Source organism: Euprymna scolopes, chromosome 40 (genome assembly GCF_053919585.1).
Source record: "Euprymna scolopes isolate OS-2025 chromosome 40, ASM5391958v1, whole genome shotgun sequence".
NCBI lineage: Eukaryota > Metazoa > Mollusca > Cephalopoda > Sepiida > Sepiolidae > Euprymna > Euprymna scolopes.
In genome coordinates this window covers 44,065,723-44,087,984 of record NC_136521.1, presented here as the reverse complement: position 1 = coordinate 44,087,984, position 22,262 = coordinate 44,065,723, and the positions used below count along the sequence as shown (strand labels likewise).

Below are 22,262 nucleotides of genomic sequence, written 5' to 3'. Positions count from 1 at the left end.
TTATAAAACACCCGCCCCATGTTAAGAATGGGTTTCTAAATAACTTTGTTTTTGATAAAAACAGAAATTTAATTTTTTTACATTAAACAATTTTTAAACATTATTAATAAATGAGAAAAGTTGTCCAATATGGCCGACTCTTTTGGACAATATTGGATGTTTACATATTTGAAGCATCTATTTCTCAAAAATATGTATTACTGAATAGATTTTACTCTAAAACATTTCATAAATAATATTTAACAAAATTTTAATATCTAGACATAATTTTTTATTCACATAATAAACTCATGCCATAATTTAGCGACTTTGCCAATAAACGTTACATAATTTTTTAATGAACTGCAAACAATTAAATAAACATAAATATTATAATCGATATAGGGGTGCTCAGGGGAGATAAATCATGACACGATAGTTTATCAATTACCTCCCTTAAATATTTTTACCACTCTTCCATTGTTTGGACGCCTTTATAGTTGTCTAAACATGTTTACATACATATGTACACATAAAGTAATATGTTTAATTCTGATTAAATCGTTTGAATTAGGTAAAAGTGAGTTTGCGAACACAGTTAAATGATTATTTTTATTTATTGAAAAGACAAAATCCAAAATTAGCTTTTCTGTTCAGTGTACGGAAAAGCTAATTTCGGATTCTGTAAAGAAACTGAAAACCCCTAGAAATCTTTAAATATTGAAATTTTTGCATTTTTTATAAACTCGTATATTATTGTGTAATTGATAATTTGCTGAAAAAAATTGTGTCATATTGGTTAAATATATGTGCATATTTTGTATGACATATTAGTTAAATATATGTACATATTTTGTATTAAATATTGGTTAAATATATATACATATAGGTACGGGCAAAATGAATACCGATGCTCACAATGTATAAACATTTTGACCCCTGCCTTTACTTAAAAATTCACAAAAATATAATGAACTAATTATTTTTATTTAAATCTTAGTGGAAATGTATTATTTTGTTTAAACAAAAAATATCTTTACTAAAGTTATGGTTTTCAGTAGTAAATAAGAAACGCATAAATTTATTTTTGCTTTTTATATATAAACTAGCAGGGCTACCCGGCGTTGCTCGGGACCGTATAAACAATGAAAAAACAAAAGCAGATATTGAACATATGTTTTATTCTTAGGGGAGAGGAATCTTTCATCTCTATGTATTATTTGTTTTATCTACCCTAGGACTGGTATTGTTCATGTTTTATCCCTAGCAAAGGTAATTTACAGCATGTATATGAAATTGTTTTACCTTAGGGGGAAGAGAACAGGTAATATACAACATAATGTGTCTATATTACACCCCTGGCAACGCCTAGAAACCAGCTAGAACATGTATTTCAGTCAATCTTTATTACATCCTGGACTATGCCGCGAAACCAGCTAATCTCTTATTAGTGACTTGACCACCAAAATACCTCCCTAAGTGTGTCCTTTCTTTTGAAATTATTAGATATAGGTATCTAGAAATGTGTGTGAAATTTTGTTGAATGCATTGTTCACTATGATTTTCTTATTGTTCTACACAATATCAACTGTAGCGAAATAACACAGTAAACTTAGTGTAGTAGTGTTAGAATAAAGAGCAAAGGAAAAAATTAGAATCATATTCTGTAATTGCAAATCTAAATTTGCTAGCGTGTACCAGTATTTGCCAGGTTGTGGAAATTTGGAATTTATAACATATGTAGTGGCCTTTTCCTAGATACCTATTGCTAAAAATTATACTTTCATTTTGTTAGAAAAATCTCTCTTCGGATGCCCTGCATCATCCAAAATAAAAACAAATATTTTTATAATTGTTTCAGTACATTGCTACACAATGTGACATTTGTTGGCGTTTGTAAAAAAATTGTGACATATTGGTTAAATATATGTGCATATTTTGTATGACATATTAGTTAAATATATGTACATATTTTGTATTAAATATTGGTTAAATATATATACATATAGGTACGGGCAAAATGAATACTGATGCTCACAATGTATAAACATTTTGACTCCTGCCTTTACTTAAAAATTCACAAAAATATAATGAACTAATCATTTTTATTTAAATCTTAGTGGAAATGTATTATTGTGTTTTAACAAAAAATACCTTTACTAAAGTTATGGTTTTCAGTAGTAAATAAGAAACGCAAGAATTTATTTTTGCTTTTTATATATAAATGAAGCATCGTAATTTGTAACAATAATAAAAAAAAAAATAATTTTTACAGGAACATTACATAAAGTTCGTATTAATGAATTCGATATAACTCGAAGAAAAATTAATTTATCGAACTACCGATATATCCATTAAATTAAGCATTGTTTATTGAATATTTTCACACAAAAAATTATAATAGCAAAAATATTTCTTTTTTTTTAATTAGATTTCGCATAATTTTTATATGCAAGATTTTAATAATTTCCTTGCTTGCAAGAATGTGAAACTTTTGTCGTAACATAATTTTTATATAATCTCGAACAATAATTTTTAAAAAATTAATTTGAAAACAGGAACATAAAAAATGATAAAAATTGATACAAACGTTCAGAATATGAATATACGGATGACCGTCTGGGGGAGGGGGAGAAGAAATCTGACACCCCTACCTCCTTTTACTATCATGACTTTTGAAACAGCGTTTTGATTCGCTGAAATTTTGGCCTTCCATATATTCGTGTTTACAGCCTGTTATCGGTTGCGTTTTGCCGAACGGCATAATAACTTGCTTTTTGAGGGCTCATTAACCTGTATTTTGTATAAACAAGGTGTTTTTTTATTATTACTATTTAATTCAATATCTTAGGACTTTACTTTACTAATTATCTTTTAAATGGACCCAGAAAACTAATATTAATCTTTTAAAGGATTTTTACAATGAATTTATTTAACTTCAGAATTTAGCTGAATTGGTTAGCTCGCCGTGAAAACATTTTCATAACTTTTTTTTTTCACGTGTACAAATATGTTTTTCCTTTTGGAAATTAACTTTAGTCTCTAATCTTTCAAATACAATCAAAAAAGTAGTCGGAAACTTACAAAAAAATATGATACATCTGCTTTCAAAACGAGGTCCTCTATTTTTGCCCGCTCATTTTTGCCCGTACCTATATACATATGATGTATTTATTTTAATGTAATTTATAGCAAATCAATTTCAAACTTTCTATAGTGATTCTATTCAAATAATTATTAACCATTTTTTAGTTCTCATGTAGCTGTTGGCCCCCTGATTCTACTTTCGCTCCTTCACATGCCTCTTTTCCGAATTCGTAGCAGAGGGCCGACATCAGTGGATCTTTTTGTTTTAAATACCAAATTGGTCATTTAACAATGTTAATTATAACTGTAACCTATTTCAAACTGCTATAAATTATTGCACAGTAAAATTTATTAAATAAAAAATCATTCTTATTTCGATGTTTTTAATCAAATAAAAATTCCATTTTTCTTTTGTTTTTACTTGATTTCTAAATTTAAAAACTTATTTTTTCCATAGTGTTTTAAGTTATATTCAGTTTTTTTACGATATGTTTTGTTTATTAAATTGTTAGATAATTTGCTAGAATAACTTTTTAAATTTAGTAAGCAAATAAAAAAATGGAATTTTTATTTGATTAATTAATTCGAAATATGACAAATGATTTTTCGTATTTGGATTCATCGGATTACTGTTCTCATCTTGAGTGTCGTTTTCATAACGTTTCGGTCGATGTAACCGGAAAAATCAATTGTGAAAGTGAACTTCTTCTGAAGTTTGAATAAAGAGTTCTGTTAAAAATTCTGTCAAGATTCGCGAGTTCGACAAAATGCACATGAAAAAAGGTCAGAGGTCACATTGACTGAAACGTTGTGAAAATGACCTCAAGTTGAGAACAGTAGTCCGATGAATCTAAATAATAGATAATCAATCCTCATCTCAAATATTCAGAAACGCAAATGATTTTTTTCCGCGTATTTCTATTTATTTCTCTTCTTTTTCTCTTTCAGAATTCAAGATGGAGTTTATTGTTGCAAGAAAACTTGAAAGATTGATAGATGATGAAAGATGGTGGGAAATCAAGCCTATTCTTGAAAAATTTTCTCCTGAAGAACGGCGTGTGATCATCTCCAAGAAGATTAAGAAGAAATCCCTGTTCTTATTGGCTGTCGAAAATGGTCAGTCGTATTTAGTAAAATTTCTGATTGAAGCTTGCAACGTAAACAGGATGGAAACGGGTTCCTGTCTCTGCATAGCTGCAGAGAATGGATTTTTAGACATTGTGAAAATACTTGTAGAGAACGGATCGGACGTAAACGAACTCGACCCAAAAGGGTTCTCGCCATTATACTTTGCTTGTATGACGGGCAATATGAAAATGGTGAAGTATCTTTTTAAAAATGGTGCGGAAATTAACCTTGCTGCTAATGTTGAACGGATTAATCCGCTAATGGCATCGCTGAGATTTCCAAAAATTTGCAAGTATCTGTTAATCAACGGTGGCGACCCACAACTCATGAATATTTATGGAAGGACAGCCTTGATGATGGCCATCGAAATAGAAATTTTCGATAGTATTGAGGAGAAGTTGCTACCTTATAGAGGTGGCTTAAACCTCATGAACATGTTTGAGAAAGATTACACCGTCAAGTCATCTCGAAGCGTAGTGAACTTATTAAAATCGTATGGTGCAAACATCACAGAGTCATTGGCTAAATTCTACGGATTCCAGGCCTGCAATGCTGCACTCGGTAAAGATTATTATCATATGCAAACATATTGGAGTATGTATACCCAAATACAAGGAATGCCATCCAGTACTCCACTATTTGAAATTGAACAGCCAAACAGACGATCTTGTTTTGAACCAATTTTACATATTTTTGACCAGAATGATCAAAAGGTGTTTCTCTATTTAGAAAAATATTTTGACTTGTGTAATCCTTACACCATGCAGGCCCTTGCAACCAGCATGAAGTTAGTTGATGATGTTGTAAACGCCTTCAAACTTTTTTCTTTTTTCTTGGAGACATTGCAATTATGTAGTAATGAAATATTTTTCAGTAATTTACCGAACATCAATAATATTTATGTACGTTTAAATATGATGACATTATATGATTTCTACGGCCGTTTGGAAAATGACGGCCTAGAAGTATTACAACCGTATTGTAACCATGTCAAGGAGATCACTACTCGACTTAGAAAAATGAACAACGTCGAAAGAGATTTGGTAGCGGGGAAAATTGATTATGTATTCAGTATAACGGCAAATTTAATTCAGACCCTTTTAAAGACAACCCAAGGAAATATGTCGGTGTTAAAAGAAAGTATAGAGGAAATTGTGCGACTTAATTTACGCGGGTCTGATAATAACACACTGTTGCATTTTTGTATCAAGGAAAATTATTCAGTGGATATCTACAAACTGTTGCTGTTGTGTGAGGCTGAAGTCAACTGCCGGAATCGACGTCGTTTTACACCTGTTCATTATGTGCTTGATAATGTAGACTGTGACCAAAAAGCAATTATTGAATATTTCTTATCGCAGGGATTTCTTTTCGATGCCTCGATCGATGAAGAGTTTTGCCTTTCATGTTCTTTAAAAAAACGCAAGATTTTGCCACAACCAGTAAAACACACGACTTTGCAATGCTTGGCTGCAAACGTAGTCAGCAAAAATATATTTTCATATGATGAAGTGCCAAGACATCTAGAAGATTTCATATTGTTGCACACTTGAGTTGCTTACATCCTTTACCTCTGTTGCTATGGCAACGTTGAATATCATTTCATGTTGAGACATTACTTGATATTTGTGGCGCAATAATAAAGAGCCTTTGTGGGGAATCTCGACTCCTTAGATTGTCGGGGCTTATACCCGACCACCATGAACTTATTTCTCCAACTGTTCTACATCCAACCCCAAAACTCTCCATTCCTTAACCATATCATCTTCCTATATTGTCTAAATTAATCTTCTGCAATCATCCGAACTAAGCCCGTCTTTTTAGGCTCATATTACACATCCATCTTATCACTCTCATGTTATTTCTCTCCATGCAACACATATCCTCAACCCTTACTGTCCAAATTTCACTTCCATACGTCATCACATTCCGTACACATTGCTGATATACTTTTATCCTTGGTCAACAATATCCAATTTTTTTTTTGTATAAACTATAAAGATAATTGTTCACAAGGAAAGTTTGTTTTGCTCAACAAAGTGTTTTCCTATTGAACAACAAAATCCATCTTTTGAACATTTCCACCTCCAACCATCAATTGACTGCAAATAACGATTCGAGGCACATGGTAAATTACAGATTTCATACCTCAAAGACTGAACATTAATCGAAACGTTGGTAATTCATTTCTTTCTAACATTATCACTTTCTCTATATTTTTTTTTCTGATTTTTAAAATTCTGTATACATTGCTGATATATTTTTATGTCAGACAGCTTCATGACAATTTGGACCATTATTTCTTCAGCCTGCGTGAAATTATTGTCGGAAACAATACTGTTTTGGATCCATTTTAAGAACTGTACGGCCATTTTCTTACATTATCACTTTCTCTATAATTTTTCTGATTTTTAAAATAATAAAATATATTTTTTACAAATCTTCTTGTTGATTTTTACCGTTTTGTTGGGGGAGTAATTTGATTATGTCGTTTTTATTTCTGGAATGATAAATTCTTTACAGGACGAACTGAAATGATTGAATTATTTGATTCAGTTGAAATGCTTTCGAAGTCAAAAATTTTTTTTATAGTTAAGAACGATTTAAAATGTCTAATTTGTTTTTTTGGGTTTTTTATCAAATGTTTTGATGATACGTTTATTTCAGGAATGTTGAATTTTGTTTATCTATGATTTATAAAATTTGAATTTGTTAAATCGGATGTGGTGAAAAGCACAAAAAGTGTGTAGTTGGATGGGGGCTCGGTTGACATCCTCTCATCCTATTTGTCTATTCTCTAAACTAGTTTTAATCACCAAAATATCACATTCACTCTGACCTGCCATATTTAAAGATTATATTAGTCTTAGTATATTTTATAAATAAAATTCATTGGGAGAGTGGATCAATTATTTATATGACGACCTTGAACTATTGAGTAGCTTAATCAAGATAAAATTTCGAAAGGGTACACAGTAATTTATTTTTTTTATTTTTAGGAACGATTTAAATGGCTGACTTAAGAATAAACAGAAATTCATTAAGGTGGATTTAAAGGTGTTATTGAACTTTTTGATTGGAACAATTTTGTTTTGGTTAATTTAGATTCGCATTGTCTCCTCTTTATTGACATAAGTCCATTTTCTTTTCTTAACCTGAGAAGTGACTTTTTAAAAGCACTTGAAAATAATCATAAATTTTACATTCTAAAATAAAATTATCGGCTAAAAAATGTAGAATCTCATGGAAGGGGTCAATCTATACAAAAAATTGTGGGTCGTAATTTTTTTTTCTTTAAAGAAAATAAAGTAACATTGTAGTTACTGGTTATAAAAAAAATTAAATTAACCGAAACGAAACTTCTCTAGTGAAAAGTTAGAAATTAATAATCTTTTATTAATTTAAATTTCGGATGGTGGTTATTCCCACTACGATGTGTTTTTACGAATTACATTTCCTTTGTACAATTACTGATCCTTTTGCTAAAGAATTCTGTTTTTGTTTTCTTCAACTATACTTTAGAGGCATCAGGTTCTTATATGAATGTAATGTAGACTGATCCGCACTTTATAACCATCACCAATTTGAACTTTTATTTTTAAGCCAATATTCTAGATTTTAAAGTGAGGATCACTTTCCTATATAGATCATATATAAAATGATCACCCATTTCTTGTCCATCAATTTTCGGAAAACTTAACTTTAAAAAATGAAACTTTGTTTTTAAATTGACTTTTTTAACAAGGCAAACAATTTTATCAAGCATCTTAAATTTCCAATACTTGTGCAGAACAGACAAGTGATTTAGTTTTTGTTTTTTACTTAAGAATTAAAATTATCAGCCATTTCTTGTTCATCAATTTTCGGAAAACTTAATGTAAAAAAAAAAATGCAACATTTTTAAAATTTTATTTTTGACTAAAAATAAAATTTAAAAAAATGTAGCTTTTTTTTTTAAAGATTGTAGATATATATTAAAATGTTGCATTTAAGATATTAGATAGTGTGTATATATATATCTTAAAATTTTCAATATTAAAAATATTTAATTAGTTTTTGCTTAAGAATTTCCATAAAGTAGTGAATTCACTACATAACATTTAAAACAAATTTTAGTTTGTGTGATTTGTAATAGGTCGTCCTCTAAATGTACGGTTTTACTATTTATGTATGACTAATTGCTGCTCGGCTGAAAGTTGTTACTAAGTTCGTTTTATCTTTTACTAGCAGGGCGCCCGATCTTGCCCAGTCATCAAAACGCTTAAATATATTTGAATTCATGCAGATTTATTATAGAGCCAACTCTCTATTGGTGTTTTATATTGTACACAATAGTAATGATTTCAAAAGTTAACAAGACATGCGAGCCATCAGATAGAATCGAAATTGAAACATTTACATTTGATTTTACATGTAAAACATATGCACACATGCAAAGAACACTGTAAGTTGAAATAAGTCGACCAAGTTCCAATAATTTTTCATTTTGGCCCCCTTACCAGCTATTTTTGCTGGCTAAATACCCATAGAAAAACAGTTCACAAAATGTAATTATTTCACCCAGTTTGTGGTACTCTGTGATTTTTGCGTCTCAGACCAAATTTACTTTGAAACAAGGCCGATTGCCATTAGTCGCATGCTCTTATATAATGAATGAATGTGTGAATGTAGGATTGACATGAAATTCTTAAAGATAAACTACTAAAATGGGCTGAAATGACTTAAATAAATAAAAAGTGAATGACTTAGCATGACTTTAATGAACTTAAGGATGAATTGAATTACATTAAGAATGACTTGAATGCTTAAAAAATAAATGGAATCCTTCAAAAACAACTTGAATGATCTGGAGAATGACTTGAATTGCTTTGAGACTGACTGGTTGTAAAGTGAGTGATCATTTTACATTAAATTAATACAGAAAAGTGATCCCCCACTTTATATCACAAAGTTACAAACATAAGTACAGCATGTAGTAAGAACAGATACTACACTTTGATCTTTATATTTAATTTATTTCGTTTAAAGAAACAATTACAATTTAAAAAAATTCCAATATAAAATTAAAACATTTAAAAAAGTAAAATCTCCAAAAGACAAAACAAATTTAGGCACAAGGCCCTATAAGATCTGGGGAGGGGAGTGTTGCAGGGTTTTTGTAACTAAAGTAAAAATGGAGTCTTTGGCGACTTTACTATTGACTGGCAACATTTACCACAATACCTCATTCACTCTGTGGAATCTAAAGCTAACTAATGAAAACCCCAGCGTTTTTACAAAAAGGATATATATATACATTTTCTGTATGTGTGTGTGTGTGCGCATTTCTTCTTCTTCTTATTATTATTATTTTTTTTTTTTATATATTAAAATGTGTGTGTGTGTGTGTGTGTGTGTGTGTGTGTGTGTGTGTGTGTGAAAAGTTCAATTCATTGGAAAAAATAAAAAGTTCTTGAATTTGGAAGAAAAATAGTTCGTGTTGAGGAGTGGGAAATATAGAAAAATGTACAAAAAATAAATAAAATTGCCTAGTGCATTGTTAGTAAGGTCCCTCCCTAAGCTAATCTAAGTAGCTAGATCGCCTACTGTTTTCCGGGGCACCGAAAACAAGCGGGGAGATCCCTAATGGGGATTGGGAAGACTTCATATCGGGTGTTGGGAGTAAAATAAATAGATTGTTAAAAAACAAAAGTGGGGGAATATATTAGGTGGCGACCTTCGAGTAGGGGTTAATCAGGGGATGATAAAACAAAAAGATAGGGGGGTAGTGGTAGGGTAGCCTCGGAAGGTTCTCTAGTGCCAAAAAATAAACAAAAAATCGAGGGACAGGATCTCATTTGTACCACCAGTCAAGAGTCTCTTTACTTTTTATTTGTCTAACCTAGCAGGATGGGCTCCGTAGGACCCAGTACCGCCCGTGCCATGCCTATGGTGGTAACACGAATTCAAATTTGGCGCCTCGTCGGATGCACAAGCTAGCGTCATGCACCCACCTCTTGTCAAAGGCCACTCGAGGCAACCTCTTCCAATCGCATCTGATCTTTACTTTAAGCAGATGCTTAAAGTAGACTATCAGATCCCGATCCGGAACAGATATCCCTTCGCGGACTCACTCGAGACGTGTGATCCATAAGACCATCCTCGCTACTGCTAGTATCGCTAGAAAAACCATTCTTTTCTCCCAAGGCAGCAGCGGATCAATTTCTCCACAAAATATGATTCATCGAGTTCAAGCCAACGGACCGGCATTCGGCGTAGAATGTTGGTTCCCCCTTCGGTCTCCGCCATGCTTCGACCGAGGGGTCAGGTGTGAGATTGGAAAACGAGCTTTCAACCGCAGTGACCCATGGAACGTCTACGTACAATGAATGGCTCAGGAAGGCCAACCTTTCTGCGTGCTTATGACACAGGAGATCGGGCAGTCCCAAGCCTCCCTCGCTCGGATTTCGAACACAGACCTCTCTGCAAACATAATGCTTACCCTCGTTCCACAAGAGTGTGTTGAGGTGCTCCTGTAAGCTGATTCGTTGTTTTGCAGGGAGGGGAAGTACAGACAGACCGTAAAGGATGAGCGGAAAGACATATGTAGCACACGCCTCCGCCCGACCCTTCAAGGATAATTTCCTTCGAACCCAAGTCTTAACAGAGGATTCGACCTTGGCCTCTACTTCCGACCAGTTTTTCTTCAGCTGGAGACCCGGTCCGAACCACACACCAAGGATCCGGACCAGGCCGTCGGTTCAACTGAAGATGCCCGGAAGCGAATTTACTCCGGTCCAGGCACCCAACCGCAGACTCACCAACTTACTGCGATTGAAGACGGCCCCCGTAACTTCCTCATATCGAGCGAGCGCCTCGGTGACCACTTGAATGTCCGTGGGGCAAGACACAAACACGGTGACGTCATCGGCGAATGCGGAAACCCTGGCTCGTGTGCCTCCAGGGAGAGCTATCCCGTGCAGGACTGGTGTAGTCGCCTCGTCCCTTAACTTGCAAGAGAGGCGACAGCGGACAACCCTGTCGCACCGACCGGGAGACGGCAAAAGACTCCGACAGCTTACCGTTGATCTGCACCGCTACCGTCGGCCTGTCATACAGTACAGAAGTCCACTTGTGGAAGTTCGGATTAAATCCGGCGGCCTCCAGCACAGATCCCAGGAACCTATGGTCCACCCTATCGAAAGCCTTGGACTGATCCAAACTGATCAGCGCGACCTCGGTTGCGTCTTCTGTCCCCTCTGTGATCGTGCGTATCAGATGAAGATTGTCCTGAATCTATCTCCCCTTCACAGCATAGCTCTGGTCTGGTTCGATCAAGTCAGTGATGACAACCTGCAACCGATTCGCAAGAACCTTGGCCAAAATCTTTAACTCTGTGTTTAGCAGAGTCAAAGGCCTGAAATCGTCTAAATCTTCCTCCCCACCATGCCGTTGACCTTTCCTCAGCAATGTGATCACTCCCTTGGTCACCTGCCCAGGGATGGAGCCCTGAACAAACCAATGGTTGAACATACCCTTCAGAATAGGGACCAACATGGGCGACAGCCTCAAGTAGAATTCGTAGGGTAGACCATCAAGCCCCGGGGACTTGTTGCAGCCGACCTGCTTCAACGCAGTAATGATCTCATGTTCTGCGACAAGACCATCACAGTTAGCCACCATGAGGCGGGGCGAGTCGGCCAAACAGCTGCCAAACTCTTCGACCCTGAGTCTGGGTAGTTGGGTGAAGCGCTCCGATAGATGCTTTCGAAACCCCTCGCAAATCTCCCGCGTCGACACGAGGGCGTGCCCTTCCAGGTCGTTTACCTTTCGAATGTACCCGTCCGAGCCGCGCCTTAGAGCAGCCTTATGCTCAACAGCGTCAACATTAACAGCCTCGTTCGAGACTTTCATTAGCCTAGCCCTAACTATCTGGCCCTCGTACCGCTCGCTAGCCAAGCGGCTGAGATCTTGTCTAGCTAGTGCTATCTCTAGGGGGTCCCCACCCTCCAATGCCTGGGTCAGCCTATTCTCTGTACGCTTCTTGGCCTTAGCCTTATCTAGTGCGAGGCGTTGGCTGTACTTGACCGAGAAACGTCTAATCTTAGCCTTGAGACTAACCCACCACTTATTCCCGGTAACTTCCCCTACTAATGCCCGTTGGATTATCTCTGTAACCTTCAACCGGTAGTCCTCCAGCTCCAACAAGGTTCTGTTGAACTTCCAGTATCTGGCCAGTCTAGGCCCAGGGCTCAAGTGCAGACGGGCCATAACTAGTTTATGGTCCGAGTGTCCTAACAAGTGGAACGTGGGGCAAGATAGGAAATCTACATCGCCTCTTCTAACTAACATCCGATCCAAGTAAGTACCTGGATAGGAAGGCGTATTAGAATGCCACGTCCACATCTCCCGCCCCGGGTGATCCAGGCAAAATCTGTCGACCAGGTCGCACGAAGCCATCAGGTCAGACAGACTGCTGTCACACCACACCGACCCACTAGTCCCCCCGACCTTATCTATCCTGGGATCAAGGATGGCATTCCAATCACCCATTAAGACTACCCTCTCTGGATCATCTACAAAGCCCTCCACCCATCGAAAGAAGGAAGCCCTCTCCACAGCGGAGTTGGGCGCATAAACTGCGACTATCCGAAACACACTGCTATTAACGGCAACATCGACGATAATCACCCGCCCGTCCTCGTCCGCGTGAACCACATTCACCGACGCTGATAGGGTGCGATTTACTAGCAAGGAGATTCCACGACTATAGGTATTGCCATATGCTGAGTAAACATTGTAATCGTTCACCAGCACCTGACAATCCCCATCACAAATAAAGTGGGTCTCCTGTATAACGGCAATATCTACCTTGAGGGACACCAGATCTCTCAGCACGCACGCGGCCTTGCTTCGACATCTGAGGCCCCTCACATTATAAGTAGCCAAGTTTAAAGCCATGGTCACCTACCTTATTCAGTGTCACACACGGGCCTGAAGTCCTCGGGAGTGAGGACGTGGCAGGCTTGTCCAAGGCTTCCAGTCAGTAATTCAGCTGAGGGTGATCCATTCTTGGCCACGCCTCCCACGTCCAGGGGAAAGGTTATTTTGAGTCCCCTGTAAAAGGAGGGGTGGATGTAAACATGGACTCTGCCCTCACATTTGTAAAATAAATTGTTCAGCGAAGGATGCTCCGTGTCCACCAGCTGCTGGCCCGGGATTGCATCCTTCGCGGCGTCTATCATGGCCCAGAGAGCCTCTGTCCTGGAATCCTTGTTGACCCTAACAAATGTGGTCAACAAGGGAGCGTCCTTGAAGTTAGTGGGATCAGTAATATTGTCCCTGCCGACATATGTGAAGTTTTGGTTGTAACTTCTGCTGGCCTTTCAGCTCTGGTGTTGCCTGCAGAGGGCCCGTCTCACATATCCTTCCTCCTGGAAGGAAGGGGAGTCTTTTTGTCCGCTCTGTGCGGACAGTTGTGGTTGAGGTTGGTTTCTCTTTATCGGGGGGGAGGAGGAGTAGGGGAGGAGGAAGTGGGGGTTGGCGTGTCTGGTGTGGGGGTGTTTGGTGCTGGAGATGTTGCTTTTTTGGGGGCGTCATTTGTTCTTTCTGGGGATGGGTTACGTGCTAGAGTCCTTGGGGGCTTGGGGATGGAGGGGGGTTGTTGCTCTGTCAGTAGGGGGTTGGGGTTGAAGGGAGATCGGCCTCGGAATTTGAAACATTGAATTTCGGGGTGGGGTTGCTTCCTTTTGTCTTCCAACTTTTTCTCCTCTTTGTACTCTTCTCTGCCGTCTCTGCTGCTTCTGTTGATTGCACTACTGCTGATGCTGCTGTCTCTTCTTCCAACGCATTCTCTTCCTCCGAGTCTTGAAGTTTCCTCTTGTTCGAGTAAGAGGGCGCCGGGATGTCCATGGGAGTTTGCTCTGGCTGGTCTTGGGTCACTGTTTGCTTGGGCATGCCTTTGGGGCGTCTGCCCTTCTTGGTGACCGTCGACCAACCAGCCTCTGTTGCTTGACCCGGTTCAGCTGTAGTAGCAGTTGTTGATGGGGCTGCAGCCGGGGTTTGGGTTGGTTCTTTGGTAGGGGCCATCCCTTGTGATTTGTGAGTGGCTGTGGCCGGAAGTCTTTTAGGGCAGTCCTTAGCCATGTGCCCTTGTTTTTGGCAGTGCCAACATTGGGGCCTCCTGCCCTCCACGATAATGGTCATTGTCCACTCGTCGAATTTCAACATCGCAGGGATTTTATGGAATTCGGTTTTGTCCAGGACCATCTTGACCTTATGATCTCTGGTCATCACATTCCGTTGACCGCAGACAGGCGTGACGGATTCCACGTCTCCATACTGGCTTAGTATAGCCCCGACCTGCCGGGCTCCCATGAAAACCGGGACGTTCAGCACGGTGACGTTCGTTCTCCTTTTATTGAGGTACTCTGGTTGGAGTCTAATCCTCTTCCCCCAGTGGTCGGTTTTTGCCAGCCTTATCGCATCTTCTGGGCTGGGGAGCAGCACGTCTAATGTGGCATAGCTCCTCCTGCAGATATAACTGGCTGGAATGTTAAGCTCCAGGAGGAGTGCCACCATGCTGTCCTTGTCGACTTCTGTCAGGCTCCTGGTCTTCAGGTCAGACGCGGTCAGGGAGAGAACTCTTTTCTCCAACTTCTCGATTTGACCTGGGAGGGGTTTGACGATGTTGCCCACCGTGTAGTCCTTGTAGGTGGAGTTAAAGAGCTCTCTGTAACCCTCCGGAGTCAGTTGGTCTTGCTGCGGTTTTGGGCCCCACACTGTTTCCAGCTCTTGTGGTGAGTTGGATGGCCCTGGACATGAAGCTGCTGGCCCTGCCTGTGGTTGAGTTTGAGGCGTAGTTTTGGCCTTGTTGGGGGTCAGAGTCGGCCAGTCAGCGTCAAACGTTGCTTCCTGGCTTTGTCCCGTTCCCTGGCCGCCTCTCTTCTTCTTCGTTGCAGAGTCACCTTTGGGAGGATGCTCCGCGGAAGTTTTCTCCTTGGACGATTCATTATCTGGAGTTGGAGCTCCTCCAGTTGGTGATGAGGCACCGCTTCTTCCAGTTCTGCTTTCCTTCTTGAGCGTTGTCTTTGGGTGCGGGTCGTTCACTTCCCCTCTGAGAGTTTTAAGGGAAGCTAACGTTTCTTGTATTAGCTTCATGGTTCTCATAGTGACTCCGCTTTCCTCCTCCTCCTCTTCCGCGGATGGGGGATCCTTTCCGGGGAGGAGTCGGTGGGTCGCTTGAGGTGGCTAGCATCTGCGGAGCTGTGATTGCCACTGGCAGTGGTTTTCCAGCTGCTTTTGCTGTTTCCTCGTTCTTCGTCCTCTATTTCTTCTTAGGGTTGCCCTCTTGGGGCGCTAGGGTGACTTGGTTGCCATCGGCAAATGAGGATTGAGGTTCAGAGGGTGCCACTAGTTGTGGGTCACTTGAGTGGTACCTCGTTCCCTCATCTGCCGCAAGCATGGAAGCTTCCATCTGGGGAAGATCCTCTTGGGGAGCCCGGGTGGAAGTATTATCTCTGACCGACGAGGATTGAGGTGGAAGGGGTGTCGCAAGATGTGTACCACCCCGATCGCACCTCGTTCCCTCTATTTAGGGAGGTCTAGGCTGTATGCCCCCTCGTTTTCTTGATTTACTCCCCTTTTGGGGCAGTAGCCCTCTTGGGGAGCACTGTCTCCCTTATCGTCCTTTGGGGCTACTGCCTCTTGATTTTTGTTGTCAGAGCGGGATGCCCCGTCCAACATTGTTTTTTCTCCCCTTTGTGGGGAGTCGCCCTCTTGGGGAGCTGCTGGTGAGTTTTCTCCCTTCTGGAGGGCGTCCTTCGGTTTAGTGTCCGGGCGGTATGCCCCGTTGCTTTTTGTTTCCCCTGTTGGGGAGTCGTCCTCTTGGGGAGCAGTTTTTCTTGTGGTAGCCCCCTGGCTGGGGGTATCGCTATTGGTGGTCCCTGGGCTGGATGTGTCCATTTTTTGAACAAAGCTCTCTCTTCCCTGTATTAAAATTCACCAAAATGAGTGACGTGGAGTCGGCGTCCAAAGTGGGGAGCCGACTTTGGCGCCAAAAAGAAGTGGCGCCAAAGGCGGCAAGAGGGGAGATAAAACTGAGAAAGGGAGTGGGAAGTTAGTGGAGGGAAGAGAGAAAGTGTTTCCAACCCTCCCTCGCGGGAAGGTCGTAAATTATCAGCTCGGATCCCCTCGTGAGGGGGGAGAGCAGAGAAAGACAGACCAAGTGGGGGTGCGGACAGAACGCTACCCAACAAGCTCGTCAGGTGTTCCGGGCACGAGAGTGTGTCGCCAGAACAGCACTGCCTAGCGCTGTGTATGTATCAGAACAGATACTACACTTTGATCTTGGCCAAAAGGCCAAGGAAAAGGGTATTTATTTGCTCCCCCACCGAGCAAATTAGGCACATGGCCGATTTTTAATGTGATGACTGAAGGGGAAATGAGGACCAAGTACCACTGAAAACATGCTAAAGATCAGAGGAGAGAGAATCGGAGAGAACTTGGTTGTTTACCGTCTTAGATGCGTAAAGGGAGAAAACTCACCAGCAGCGTAAAACGCTTCTCGAAATGTTCTCGAAACCCCTTGCAGATCTCCAGAGTCGATTCCAGGGTGCGTCCATCCGGATGTTTGACTTTCGTAATGTATTTGTCCGAGCCACACCTAGAAACCTCACGGCGCACGTCTGACTCAGCATTGACTGCTTCGTTGCCTATCTTTCTAAGCCTAGCTCTAACTACTTGGCCTTCGTAACGCTCGCTAGTCTCGCGTAGAAGGTCCTGCTTAGCTAGTTCCTGACTAACCCTATCACCCTCCCCCGTAGCCTGGGCTAGTTTCTGCTCTAGCTGCTTCTTCGTCTTGGCCTTATCTAGTGCGAGGCGCTGGGCATATTTGACGGAGAAGCTTCTGATCTTGGCTTTGAGACCTAACCACCACTTACTCCCGGTAACCGCCCCCACTAGTGCCTTTTTAATCAATTCTCTTAACTGATCTTGGAAGTCTTGTATCTCCAGAAGGGAGGTGTTTAACTTCCAGTACCTCGCTAACTTAGGCCTATTTCCTAGCTTCAGCCGGGCCATAACTAATTTATGGTCCGTCTGGCCTAGCCAACTGAACGTGGGACAAGATAAGAAGTCTACTTCGCCTCTCCTAACTAACATCCTGTCCAAATAGGTATAGTCTTAGATGTGCTACCATAGATGGTAGTGTCATCAGTATAAATGTCTACGAATAATGTAAAGATGTGATTTGGAAGATTATTAATGTAAATCAGGAAGAGAGTTGGGCCCAGGATGGAACCCTGAATACTGTGAGCCCTGAATACTGTGACTTCTGGATGGAACCCTGAATACTGTGAGCTTTTGATTTCTGCCCATCAACTAAATCTAAACCAGGGGGAAAATAACAGGCAAAAAATATCTCAACCAACAACAACAAAAAAAAGCTAGCAAAAACATCTAAACAAGCAAAAAAAAGCAAGCAAAAAAAAAGCCAAACAAGTAAAAAAAAATCTAAACCAGCAAAAAAAAAAATGAAAACAAGCAAAAAAAAAATCTAAACCAGCAGAAAAAAAAAATTTAACCAGCAAAAAAAAAAAATCTGAACCAGCAAAAAAAAAATCTAAACCATCAAAAAAAAAACAAAAAAATCTAAACCAGCAAAAAAAAAAAAAAATCCAAACCTGCAAAAAAAAAATCTTAACCAGAAAAAAAATCTAAACCAGCAGAAAAAAAAATCTAAACCAGCAAAAAAAAACAAAAAAATCTAAACCAGCAAAAAAAAACAAAAAAATCTAAACCAGCAAAACAAAAAAAAATGTAAACCAGCAAAAAAAAAAAATCTAAACCAGCAAAAACAAATCTAAACCAGCAAAAAAAAAAATCCCAACCAGCAAAAAAAAAAAATCTAAACCAGCAAAAAAAAAAATCTAAATCAGCAAAAAAAAATCTAAATCAGCAAAAAGAAAAAAAGTCTAAACCAGCAAAAAAAAAAATCCCAACCAGCAAAAAAAAAAATCTAAACAAGCAAAAAAAAATCTAAACCAGCAGAAAAAAAATCTAAACCAGCAAAAACAAATCTAAACCAGCAAAAAAAAAATCCCAACCAGCAAAAAAAAAAAAAAATCTAAACCAGCAAAAAAAAAAAATCTAAACCAGCAAAAAAACAAAAAAATCTAAACCAGCAAAAAAAAAAAAAATTTAAGCAAGCAAAAAAAAAAAATCTAAACCAGCAAAAAAACAAAAAAATCTAAACAAGCAAAAAAAAAAAAAATCTAACCAAGCAAAAAAAAAAAAATCTAAACCAGCAAAAAAACAAAAAAACTCTAAACCAGCAAAAAAAAAACAAAATTTAACCAGCAAAAAAAAAAAATCTTAACCAGCAAAAAAAAAAATCTAAACAAGCAAAAAAAAAAATCTAAGCAAACATAAAAAAATAGCACATTTTTTCTTGCATTATTCAATTCGTTTAGGTTGCAAAAAATCGCGAAGTACACAGGGTGGTGTTTTGAGTTTAGTATTCCAAGATTAGATGGTAGATTTAACCCTAGTTAAACATCCAAGTCCTTTTGTGTTGAACAAACTTCCTGTCTGTAATTGATAGTTAGTCTGAGAAACTTCTTCATTTGTTGGTTTAGATTTTTTTTTTGCTGGTTTAGATTTTTTTTTTTTGCTGGTTTAGATTTTTTTTTTTTTGCTGGTTTAGATTTTTTTTTTTTGCTGGTTTAGATTTTTTTTTTGCTGGTTAAGATTTTTTTTTTGCTGGTTTAGATTTTTTTTTTTGCTGGTTTAGATTTTTTTTTTGCTGGTTTAGATTTTTTTTTTGCTGGTTAAATTTTTTTTTCCTGCTGGTTTAGATTTTTTTTTTTGCTGGTTTAGATTTTTTTTTTTGCTGGTTTAGATTTTTTTTTTGCTCGTTTAGACTTTTTTTGCTGGTTTGGATTTTATTTTTTGCGGGTTTAGATTTTTTTGTTTTTTTTTTGCTGGTTTAGATTTTTTTTTTTTTGCTGGTTCAGATTTTTTTTTTTTGCTGGTTAAATATTTTTTTCCTGCTGGTTTAGATTTTTTTTTATGCTTGTTTAATTTTTTTTTTTTTTTTGCTGGTTTTGATTTTTTTTTTGCTGGTTTAGATTTTTTTTTTTTTGCTCATTTAGATTTTTTTTTTTTGCTTGATTAGATTTTTTTTTTCGCTTGTTTTGAATTTTTTGTTTTTTCTTGCTTTTTTTGCTTGTTTAGATTTTTTTGCTAGCTTTATGTTGTTGTTGGTTGAAATATTTTTTTATTGTTTTTTTTCACGCTTGTTTAGATTTTTTATTTTTATGTTTAGATTTTTTTTTGTTTGTTTGGACTTTGTTTTGCTTGCTTTTTTTTTGCTGGTTTAGGGTTTTTGTTTGCTTGTTGGCTTTTTTTTTGCTTGCTTTTGTTGCTTGTTTAGATTTTTTGCTAGCTTTTTTTTGTTGTTGTTGGTTGAGATATTTTTTGCCTGTTATTTTCCCCCTGGTTTAGATTTAGTTGATGGGCAGAAATCAAAAGCTCACAGTATTCAGGGTTCCATCCAGAACTCACAGTATTCAGGGCTCACAGTATTCAGGGTTCCATCCTGGGTCCAACTCTCTTCCTGATTTACATTAATAATCTTCCAAATCACATCTTTACATTATTCGTAGACATTTATACTGATGACACTACCATCTATGGTAGCACATCTCAGACGGTAAACGACCAAGTTCTCTCCGATTCTCTCTCCTCTGATCTTTAGCATGTTTTCAGTGGTACTGACTGATGCATTCATTGAAGAAGTTTCCCAGACTAACTATCAATTACAGACAGGAAGTTTGTTCAACACAAAACGACTTGGCTTTTTCACTAGGGTTAAATCTAAAGTCAAAACAAACAAAACATGCTAAATATCAGAGGAGAGAGAATTGGAGAGAACTTGGTCGTTAACCGTCTTAAAAAAACTAAAAATAAATCTAAACCAGCAGAAAAAAAAATTTAACCAGCAAAAAAAAAAATCTGAACCAGCAAAAAAAAATCTAAACAAGCAAAAAAAAAAAAAAAAATCTAAACCAGCAAAAAAAAAAATCCAAACCAGCAAAAAAAAAATCTAAACCAGCAAAAAAAACAAATCTAAACATGCAAAAAAAAAAAATCTAAACCAGCAAAAAAAAAAAATCTAAACAAGCAGAAAAAAAATCTAAACCAGCAGAAAAAAAAATCTTAACCAGCAAAAAAAACAAAAACATCTAAACTAGCAAAAAAAAAAATCTAAACCAGCAAAAAAAAAAATCTAAACCAGCAAAAAAAAAATCTAAACCAGCAAAAAAGAAGAAAATCTAAACCAGCAAAAAAAAAATCTAAACCAGCAAAAAAACAAAAAAATCTAAACCAGCAAAAAAAAAAAAATCTAAGCAAGCAAAAAAAAAAAAATCTAAACCAGCAAAAAAAAAATTTATCCAGCAAAAAAAAAAAATCTAAACCAGCAAAAAAAAAAAAAATCTAAGAAAACATAAAAAAATAGCACATTTTTTCTTGCATTACTCAATTCGTTTGGGTTGCAAAAAATCGCGAAGTACACAGGGTGGTGTTTTGAGTTTAGTATTCCAAGATTAGATGGTAGATTTAACCCTAGTGAAACATCCAAGTCCTTTTGTGTTGAACAAACTTCCTGTCTGTAATTGATAGTTAGTCTGAGAAACTTCTTCATTTGTTGGTTTAGATTTTTTTTTTTTGCTGGTTTAGATTTTTTTTTTTGCTTGTTTAGATTTTTTTTTTTTTTTTTGCTGGTTTAGATTTTTTTTTTTTTGCTGGTTTAGATTTTTTTTGGCTTGTTTAGAATTTTTTTTTTTGCTGGTTTAGATTTTTTTTTGCTGGTTCAGATTTATTTTTTTTTGCTGGTTTAGATTTTTTTTTTTTGCTGGTTTAGATTTTTTTTTAGAGTGTTTTGATTTTTTGTTTTGCTGGTTTAGATTTTTTTTTTTTTTTGCTTGTTTGGTTTTTTTTTTGCTTGCTTTTTTTGCTTGTTTAGATGTTTTTGCTAGCTTTTTTTGTTGTTGTTGGTTGAGATATTTTTTGCCTGTTATTTTCCCCCTGGTTTCGATTTAGTTGATGGGCAGAAATCAAAAGCTCACAGTATTCAGGGTTCCATCCAGAACTCACAGTATTCAGGGCTCACAGTATTTAGGGTTCCATCCTGGGCCCAACTCTCTTCCTGATTTACATTAATAATCTTCCAAATCACATCTTTACATCATTCGTAGACATTTATACTGATGACACTACCATCTATGGTAGCACATCTAAGACTGTAAACGACCAAGTTCTCACCGATTCTCTCTCTTCTGATCTTTAGCATGTTTTCAGTGGTACTGACTGATGCATTCATTGAAGAAGTTGGTCGTTTAGATTTTTTTTTTTGCTGGTTTAGATTTTTTTTCCTGCTGGTTTAGATTTTTTTTTTTGCTGATTTAGATTTTTTTTTCTGCTGGTTTAGACTTTTTTTTTCTGCTGGTTTAGATTTTTTTTCTGCTGGTTTAGATTTTTTTTCTGCTGGTTTAGATTTTTTTTTTTGCTGGTTTAGATTTTTTTTTTTACTGGTTTAGATTTTTTTTTTAGCTGGTTTAGATTTTTTTTCTGCTGGTTTAGATTTTTTTTTGCTGGTTTAGATTTTTTTTTCTGCTGGTTTAGATTTTTTTTTTTTGCTGGTTTAAACTTTTTTTTTTGCTGGTTCAGATTTTTTTTGTTTTGCTGGTTTAGATTTTTTTTTCTGCTGGTTTAGACTTTTTTTTAGCTGGTTTAGATTTTTTTTTCTGCTGGTTTAGATTTTTTTTTCTACTGGTTTAGATTTTTTTTTTTTTGCTGGTTTCGACTTTTTTTCTGCTGGTTTAGATTTTTTTTCTGCTGGTTTAGATTTTTTTCTTTGCTGGTTTAGACTTTTTTTTTTGCTGGTTTAGATTTGTTTTTTTTGCTGGTTTAGACTTTTTTTTTTGCTGGTTTAGATTTTTTTTTTCTGCTGGTTTAGATTTTTTTTTCTGCTGGTTTAGACTTTTTTTTTGCTGGTTTAGATTTTTTTTTCTGCTGGTTTAGATTTT

The 22,262-nt window shown here is 37.2% G+C and overlaps 1 protein-coding gene across 1 annotated transcript in view; it reads left to right on the top strand.

Annotated features, from left to right (window-relative positions):
• The first annotated feature begins 4,066 nt into the window (after positions 1-4,066).
• The window catches only part of LOC145265657 (uncharacterized), a 209,279-nt gene continuing 191,083 nt past the window's right edge, over positions 4,067-22,262 (top strand). Inside the window, exon 1 of the mRNA XM_080121722.1 lies at positions 4,067-5,679. Within this exon, the coding sequence (XP_079977848.1) occupies positions 4,233-5,679 (1,447 nt within the window). The 5' untranslated portion in view covers positions 4,067-4,232. The remainder of the gene's footprint in view (positions 5,680-22,262) is intronic.